Source organism: Enoplosus armatus, chromosome 17, assembly GCF_043641665.1.
Source record: "Enoplosus armatus isolate fEnoArm2 chromosome 17, fEnoArm2.hap1, whole genome shotgun sequence".
NCBI classification, from domain to species: Eukaryota; Metazoa; Chordata; class Actinopteri; order Centrarchiformes; family Enoplosidae; genus Enoplosus; species Enoplosus armatus.
The window spans coordinates 15,478,874-15,488,446 of record NC_092196.1 but is presented as its reverse complement, the minus strand read 5'-3'; the positions used below and the strand labels follow the sequence as shown (position 1 = coordinate 15,488,446).

General features: G+C 40.4%; 1 protein-coding gene and 1 non-coding gene across 2 annotated transcripts; one reads left to right on the top strand and one right to left on the bottom strand.

Annotated features, from left to right (window-relative positions):
• Window positions 1–1,183: 1,183 nt before the first annotated feature.
• Window positions 1,184–1,255, top strand: trnat-cgu (transfer RNA threonine (anticodon CGU)). The gene has a single exon. It is a non-coding gene; the product is annotated as a tRNA-Thr (tRNA).
• Window positions 1,256–6,776: 5,521 nt separating this feature from the next.
• pla2g10 (phospholipase A2 group X) lies at window positions 6,777–9,545 on the bottom strand. Its single transcript, XM_070923928.1, has 4 exons — window positions 9,509–9,545; window positions 8,355–8,523; window positions 7,557–7,663; window positions 6,777–6,925 (listed from the first exon to the last, which is right to left on the bottom strand). The coding sequence occupies exons 1-4, from the start codon at window positions 9,543–9,545 to the stop codon at window positions 6,777–6,779; spliced, it is 462 nt and encodes a 153-aa protein (XP_070780029.1).
• Between the last annotated feature and the right edge of the window lie 28 nt (window positions 9,546–9,573).

The window sequence follows — 9,573 nt, the reverse complement described above, 5'->3', positions numbered from 1 at the left end:
AATACTCCACATCTGTGATTTTCACTGCTAACTCATTCCCAATGGAAATGAGTCTTATTCATTTTTCAAACAGCCTCTAGGATATCTGATCCAAAAAAAAGGGGGGGAAAAGCCCCTCAGGCGAGCATTCATCTTTGATGTTTTGAAAAGAAAAACAGAGAAAAGCTGCGGTCGGGCTTCATGCATATTGTATTGGTTAGAAAAGAATTACAAGCAGCCTACTGGTTCTCATAGTTATTAGCTATGCAAGCTCAATCTCAGTTTGTTCAATACGGATTCAGAACAGAATATTTTGCACAGAAGATTTAGTTTGGATATTAATGGTGACCCCCTGACCTTTTCTCTAGCATCACTGTTAGGCCAAAATTTCCCTTTGACCAAACTTTGACATGGTATGTTTTGTTTTCTCCCGCATATTGAAATCTAATGAGGAGATTGATGTGAGTTTATGCTGCCAAGAAGATGAACCTGTTCCAGCATGGGCACTACTGACCAAACTCTCAACTTTGCTGAGCATAATGCTGGAGGGCCGTTTCATTTTAATGACTCTGTGGATTTTCCTTTATTACCTCAGTATAAACTTTATATCTGCCCACTACCTCTAAGATCTTAAGAATAGCACGATGGTATGTTAAACACTTTTGTATTGTGGGTGTAATCACTGTTACACGTGTCGTTTCTGAATGTTAGTCTTATTTGTTTTTATAGTGTCTGTCTCCCTCATGTCCTAGTGTGTCTCATACAAAGTGCCTTAAGAAATCTTAGGTTACCTTCAGGTTGTTGCTCAGTAAGTTCAGTGTAGCTCGTGCACTTTCGTTAACGCCGGTAGCAACGTGAACACCCTGACTGTGAAGAGCACGTGCTCACCTTCTTTGTGCACCGTCGTGTGTGACACTGGCAGCGGGAGAGCAGAGACCTCTGCTTGCTGAAATCTGCAAAAGAAGAAGACGCGCATTGTTCACACATGGTAGATAACAGCCTCCCCTTGTGGCCGAATTGCAACAATACATTTATATCGGTGGCTTGTCTCAGCAGCTCCCGTGGTTCATGTGTATGTTGGAGGGTGGAAGTCGTGCCACGGCAGCGTGTAAAGGACAATAGTTATCCTACTGCACGCTACATATTTAACCGTCAGCATGAAGAACTGTGTATAAAAAAGGAGTAAGGAAGCGTTTTCAGCGCAGGCGCGGTGGCCAAGTGGTAAGGCGTCGGTCTCGTAAACCGAAGATCGCGGGTTCGAACCCCGTCCGTGCCTTTTGAGTGTGTTTGCGTGTTCGCCGTTGTTTCCTCCTTCAACGTGTGTGTTTGTAGACGAAGTATACGCGCTTTAGTGATCGGCTGAGCGACGTTACTGCATTCACACTATCTGTGTCTGCTGCCACTAACAAATACTAAGTTCTGTTTAAGAAAAGACCAATATGTGTCAAAGCCACGTTGTGCTTAGATTTGACACTTTCATCACTAACACAGTGATTGTGTCTCGCCCAGTCTGCATCAGTCAGCATTTTTCAGAATTTCATCGAATGTTTTTCACTATTTTCCATTAAATCTCCCATGAAAAATGTGTTATGATAATTTCCCTATAATCATGCATACTCAGTTGACAGTGATCGAGCAGACTTGTACAGTTTCCTGGGTAACGCTCCGTGTTGCAGCATCCATGATTCATATCTGGTTCATGCTGCAGCGCATCGTCACGTTCCATCTGTTGAAGTGACCCTTTGTAAACTGACGCATGATAATAGCGGGAAACAACTGGAAGCTGCTGCAGTGGTTTGCAAAAACCCAAGTCAGCAACATCCACAGCACATCGCTGGTGGATATTGTCCGACTTCCAACTACCACCACTGTGAGATGATGAAATGCTGCATTTAGCACATAAATCAGTACCTTGGTCATTGAAAATTAGATCCAGATGGCAAAATTGCTGGTTCTGATGTTTATTCATCAAGATGGTCCTTTATGACACTGCGGGCAGCTCTAACCATGTAAACAAACCAAATGCACCAAGGTTTGATGTACAAAGCTCCCTTTAGGTTTCCTCAGATGACCATTTCCTATTGTGGTAAAGATCAGGTTGTTTATGGGGAATTTGTGTTCAGATGGTCCAAGATCATTTTTCACATGAGCACTAAAAATGTCTCATGTGCATCGTGTTGTCAAGGCCATTGAGATTGACATCTATTAGTAAGCTCATGCTGCAGTGCCAGCAGCTTGTTTCCATGGTAACCTGTATGATTTTTTTGGGTTGAGGGGGGGTCGTGTCAATAATAATAAAAAACACTGATCCCATAATCCATGAAAGTAATATGTGAAATGAAATACTTCCTTTTCATTCTTTCTTTCTTTTGATAGATGACTTGACAGATGTTGAAAGAAAAAATATAGTGAATTGTTTTAAAATCTGTCAACTTTAGCTGATATTACTGTTCAGTTATAGTGGGTCAAACAGATCCAGAGACAGTTTAAATTAGAGAAGAATGCCATCTTGAAAGAATGTTTATCATAAAAGTATATGTCTGCCTACGTAAGCATATGACACATTCTCACACTAGTGGAAATGAGTGTGACGCAAAACGTTTCGTACAACAAGATTAGGGAAGCAATTATCAGGACCCTCAGAAATAGTTTTGCCCTTCACAGCTGCTATTTAACCTCCAGATATAGCAGCAGTATAAGTGTCCGCCTTCCTCACGTTTTAATTTAACAATCTTTTACTGCCTTCTCCCAGTGTTTTTGTGGCACAGATGGGGGCTGTGTTAAAAAGGCAGAATAAAAGCTGCCCTTCCAATTAGGAAACAACACAGGGAATTTGCTGTCCTAAGCAAAACAACATATACCTCGAAAGTTGGAGCTAATTGGCCACATTGAGCCACTACAAGCAAAAGTTGAAACTTCCTCATCTTCATTCTCAAAGTATTTGACACTGTCTGACAATATTTCCCATGTTTCTCATCCTGTCTCCAACCCCCTCAGTGCATTTACTGGCTGCTTCCTGTCTTGAACAACTCTTAAAATACTGTCAATTCAGCCCCCTGGTGGAAATCTTAGGTAGTGACAGACGATGTACATTTCATTCTGTTAGACAACTTTGTATATCAGCATTTAGTGCTGCTAAATATGTACAAAAGCAAAATAGAGTTATATTACCACATAAATAAGCTGCCAAGCTGTGTAGAGATTTGTTTCCCTTCCCTTCCTAAACTGTTATTGATCAGAATAATTAGTATACCCGTATCATCACTTTGATCATTATTATCACACATATTAAACTGTAGCTGGTATTATGTCTTCCCCCTTGAAATTTTCATAGAATATTTTTAGACAAATTGATATTATTATTCATTTTAACAATAACTTTAAAGCAGTCCTGAGCATTTATACACGTGTTTCTTTATTCTTAATTAATATAATTCTTTATTTCAGTCTCCTTTTATTTCTCCTCTGCCCCCTTCAAATGAAAGGAGTCTTCAAAGGAAAAAAACACAAAGGAGACTGAAATAGTAGGAGGAGGACAAAAGAGTCTGTAACATGCAGTATATTGGCAGCATGTCCAGGTCTGCTGTTGGCGGCACACACATTGATTTCCTTGTTTGTGTGGGTGGTAGCATTCTGAACCCAGTGGAGATTTTCACACAATAAATGCAAGAGGTTGTATCCCATCAAAAGCATGCACTGAAGTTGTTATTTATGCATTTTATGTCATTAAAAAATGCACAGTCAGCACATCAGTAGATTAAATTGACTTGGAGACCAACAAATAAAAAGGACATCTGTATTGTGACCAATCACACACAATATGCCTGAACACAGCAGTCCAAACAGACATGCAGATCTTATGCTGGTAAGTCATACTTTGTTCTGCACATGGTTGTCATTGTTTATGTTTTGAACTGTTTAAGCCAAGACTTCATTGTGTGCCATCTGGCACTCGGCTGGGGAGCCAAACAGTTGATTAAAGAACGCAATTAGCGTGGAACTGGTTCTGTCAGCTCATCCGGCAGGGATTAAAGAATGCACTCATTCATTGTGACAACCACGCTGTCATGCATATGTAGGATAGGCGACCAGCATTTCTTCAATCACAGGATTTCCTCAAGAGCGTAAAACTGCTCCAGAAATGTTCATATGAGGTCAGTTGAGTCGTTTTTAATCAGTATTTGTACGTCAGCTGCAGCCAACCTCAACTACTGCTGATGGTAATTGTGATGAAGTAACACTGGATTATTATGTGGCAAATTCTCAGCAGATAAAATGCATCAACCATCTGCAACTGAGTGCTGACAGTTAAACTTGTTGAGGGACAGGATGCATCTCTTTTGAGATTCAAGGTGACCAGGCGGAGTTGTGAACTTTTACAACTCTTCAGTCAGCAATGACAGACAGAGAGTCAAGTCCGAAGAAGGTGCAGGCAAGATGCTTAAGGTGACGGCAAAAGCTGTGTGATGATGGCAACTGGCAAAAGTACATAGGACAAGTGAGAGATAATCAAGACAGTCAAGAGCTAAAATCCTTGAAAGGCCACATCCAGGCAGCAGGAACAGAAGAGGGGAGTGTGTTGCCAGAAAATCACTCTGAGGAAAAGCCTCATCAACCTTCACAGGCAGCAGTGAAAAGAAAGGACCAGGATTCAGGCTGCTTTCTTACAGAGTCTCAGGGGTTCACGAGATGAAAGGGACACCTTGTGTGACGCAAAGAAAGATTCAGAGATTCAGCATTCATCAAATTCTCCTTCAAAAAAATTTGCAGCAGACACTTACAACCCAGCGGGAGATGTCAGAGTTATGGTAGTGAATGTTTATCTCTCAGCAGCTCTGATGAATCAAACTGTTCATCAAATCAGATCAGATCAGACTATTTTTGCTTGAGAAAGCACAGCATGTGTTACACCACCAGTACACTCAAACAGCTGGTGTACTGACACGTTGTGTACTACAGCTAAGAAGAAATTAAAAAAGTTATTTTAAATTTTAGCATCACAAAAACAAGGCATGTGCATTTTTCTCTTTTTGCTTAACACGGGATTTTCATATGTTAACACTTTCAAATTAAATCCATGACATGTAATTAGCAGCAACCAGTGCAGCAAAACCTCAGTTGCAGTATCATTAATTTTTCCTTTTCATTTGCAGAGTAGAGGAAGAACAACATACATAAACAGGAAAGTGGGACTTTGAACCACCCTTTTGGATGAAGTGGATGACTTCCACAACTTCAGAGCTCGTACCCGCTGAAGGTTGGACACAATCGGGCAAGTGTTTGTGGGCCGTGACCCAGATACTTATTTCGAGTCCTGGACTTTGGACACTGCACTGCATCATCTCCCATTTCAGTCCACAGTCATGAATGGTGCAACAAAGAAACTGTGTTTCCTGTGTGAACTCACAGACGATGCTTAGGAGTGTAAACGCTCACTGGAGCAGCAACATCTGGCAGGGCTTTGTTTACTGTGATTACAGCCATGATGGTGATGCTGTTTCCTGGGTGTCAGAGGGTAAATGAAGGTTTTGACTTGAGAGTGGGACTTTCACCAATTTGATCTGAAGGTTCCCAAACCAAACCCAAAACCAACTGTGGTGGACCAAAATAGAGTCATTTATTATTATTTAGTAAAACATCCAGACCCACCGTCAACAACAGGCTCCTCATTTATAGGCACTTCAATATATAAAATCTGTTTTTTACAACTCTAAAATATAATAATATCAATGATAATTATTAAGGACAAACTCTCTCATTGTTCAGGTGAGTACCCATCAACGCTCAGTTCCTGTAGTTACAGTGTGCTTTAAGTTTAGTATTTGTGAATATGGCACCATCTACAGGCGACTTCACACATTACAAACCAGGTGATTATTTTTTTCTGTGGAGGCATCCCACTATGTGGAGGTTGTAGATGTGACATGCTCCTCTTGTTTTTAATACTGAGAGATCATACATATACCTTATATGAGATCACTTAATAGCTATTCAGTTATTCTGTAGACTTAAAACCTTAAAATGAAACGAACATATAAGAGTTTTCACACATTTTTACAACATTGAAGTTTGTGAATAAGGTCTCAGCTGGCTGTCATGTCCCTGAAATCGCACTGACACTGCAGCTGATGTGTTTCACAGAAAAAGGAAAGAAACTTGTGTTGCAGCAGACTTTAAAATAGAAAAGCAGGAAAACCTCAGTTTGCCTATTAGCTCACTAAATTTCCAAATAGTTTTTTTTAAACCGCAATGAATGAAGTGTAGTCAGACATTCCCAAAGCGCAGGGAGTCAACTTCAGAGTTATAAGGAGGCCAATGCCCCGCACAGTATTACAACAAATAAAAGTACTGTTGTGAGGACCGGCTATCTGATCTTTCCCTCGCTGATTAACGTTTCACCTTCTGGTTGAGCCTCGACTGGGTTTCAGCAGAGGAACGATCAAGTTGCCTTTTCATTATGTGAACTGCAGCTGTAATCCTCAGGGATTTTCAGGCAGTCACAGGGTGTGCGAGTCAAAACGTAGTGTTCATTTACTGTAAACTCTTTTGGGGTTTTATTAGCTGTTTTTCTTTTATTAAAACAACATATTGATATAAAAGTTGTTGCAAAAGCACGACACTGTTTTACTCCTCACACACCTCAGTGTGTGCTAATGACATGAAATTGAAAACAGTAGAAGAAAACACAATATAAGCCAAATATTTAGTCCTTGATTATTTTACAGCAGTGCCATCCCTATTATTACTGTAACATGTCGTATTTACAAAAGGCACACAGGACATACAGATGCATGATGTCAGTAGAAATTACACGTCGGTTGTTCGTAACCACAGAGCATATCTGGCCATAGGGCATATCTCCGGTTGAAAGGTGCTTTTCTCAAACATTTGGCAGCGTCTCGGTCACACTTGCACAGCAGCTTTTCACATTTGTCCTTCAAATCATCTGCAATGAAGAACATAAATGTCTTCTTTCAGTGACAAGCTGAAAAGAGGATTTTCAGTAATTATGCATATTTTTCTGAATTGTTTTCTCATTAACATTGTGAAATTTGTTGGGATTTTAATGCCACAAACATGTCCAGCTTTATTACTTGTGCTTCCTAATGGTTCATTTGGTGCATTTCCTCAGGAAATTAGTGAAATCTGGCTACTGAACGGAAACGTATAAGGAACTAGCAGTAATTCTGGATATTGTGAATTCATTTCACATTTGTTTATTTAAGCAATATCATAAACAACCCACTATTTGTAGTCCTTAAATGTGTAAACCTCATTAAGGTTGTTAAAATATATGCACAGAAATGACTGTGGTTTATGGAGGCTTAAAATACCATTAAATATATGTTGTAAACATCCTGTCTTTCAATCAGCTGCCTGCTGACTGTTTTCATCAACTCTATGGATATTTGTCGATCACACGCAGCGTGATCTGTGTCTCATGTCAGTGTGTTGTACTGGTAAGCGTCAGGTTTTTGTGTGCTGTCACTTAAAGAGAAAGCAGCAGCTACCTTATTTTCCAAATAACAAACACAAAAAGCTTTCTTATAAATGCATAAGCAGGAAAAATTCAATACCACACTCAGCTGTCTTGTCCTCACACGTCCACTGATACCGGTCTGTTTTGGTTTGGCAGCCAAGATGTTCTGCAACTCCATAACAGCAATCGTGTCTGTGGCAACACCTACATACAGAAAGATTAACAACAAAATAGCTGTTTAATTTTGAAGGCTGCACTCTAGACTAGACAAGGCAGGGTCAAGAAAGTGGGAGGTGGATAGTCACAGCACTGTGGTTTAAATCACACCACGGCTATTTTAAAGGCAGGGCAGGATCACCCCATGAGCTTTCACAACAGATAGTTAGCAGTTAACGGGTTTGAGGGGGTTCCATGTCTTGTGGTGAAGAAGGAAAAGAAGGAGACGGCAATTAGGATTTGGGTGTGGAATTTTTGGACCTATTTTGAAGTACCCACTGGAGCATGTGAGTCTGCTGAATTTGGACATCATTCCCTCCTTCCATCCCATCGCACAGCATTTGTGGTTCAGTCGACTCATTCAGAAACGGAAACTGTGTGTAAACCAGCAGGATGTAGGATGACTGGGAAGAACCAAAGGCATCCAGCAGGAGGGAATAATGTGTGCACACCATCCACGCGGTGAAGGGCTAAACATCACCATTGCATGCTGAATTATATGTTTTGCATCACATAATGTATAAGTGGGCCATATATAGAGTGTCAACTGAATGTTTACGTCGTGCTACACTCTATCATCAGGTGTCCATGCGTGATATTCTTGAAAAAGCAAAACAGACTTGACAGTGTTGTATTTTCTTCAGTCAGGTCAAGAGTGTGAATAAAGCTGGCGCCTCACCAGTCTGCCCTGTCTCTGGGCCAGCCTTGACCGCCCAGTCCACAGTAGCATCCGTACATCATGTAAGCCAAGGCGGATCTCCCCGTGCTGCATTTGATGGCTCCTGCCAACTCGAGTAACCCTCTTTTTGTCCGCTGGGACCTGCGTGTCGCTGCAGAGGCCACAGCCACTGCAAAGAGATATAAACAACAGAAGAGGAAGAACAAACTCATATCTCTGATGGAAACAAGTCTCAGTTTCTTCACACCCATCCACTCTGTTTAGTGTCCTGTTTTTATTATGAGGTTTTGATATATTGTGGGATACTGGTACTTCTTAACACAATTAAACATCAAAAAGTCTTCTTTGTAGTATTATTGTCTTCTTTTGGACTGTTAAGTGTCCCTTTACTGAGGTTATAATGTTCCATTTTGATTCAACTTCATCATCATTTTGGAGCTGGTAGTTTGCGGTGCTCTTGAACTGTGTTGTATTATACAGAGAGGTGTTTCTAGTATTTTGTCCACCCAATTTATATCAGTGAGGGTATGCTAAATAACAGAAACACCTCTCCGTATAATACAATACAGTTCAACAGCACCACAAACTACCAGCTCCAAAATGATGATATAGTTGAACCTCTCCTAAACAGTTTTCAACAAAAACTGAACATTATAAGCTTCAAAAGGTAGGATGTATGTGTTAAACTGCGTTAGTTTTAACTAGGTGTATCTAATAAAGTGACGATTGGATGTATGTATAAATAATTCAATTATTAAGTAGCTTCAGAATCTAAGGGATCTTGAAAAGGCACATGAACACTTTTAGTCTTTTTCTTCACAAGACACATGCTTTGCTTCTGCAATCTCACTGAAAGCCACAGTACAATAGTAAACAGGACTCACAGCGCTGACTTTACACTTCCACACATCTCAGACTTGGAATGAAATGATGGGAAAGTAGATAATGTTGCAGAGCAAAATCAATTTAGCTTGTTTGCAGTTGCTCCCTTAGAATAACACTTTCACTGAATCACTGTGCATATGTAAACACACTTAGTTTCCCCTCAAGGCTGTTACCTACACTGACTCCCTCTGTGTCCTAAAATAACTCTTCAGGTCTGTTGCATTTCATCACTAATTGGATCCCCACCACAAACTAAATAATCAACTTACCAGATAAAAGCAGAAGAATCCGGTAAAACGCAGTCATGGCATGCAACAGGCCGCTGAACTTCACA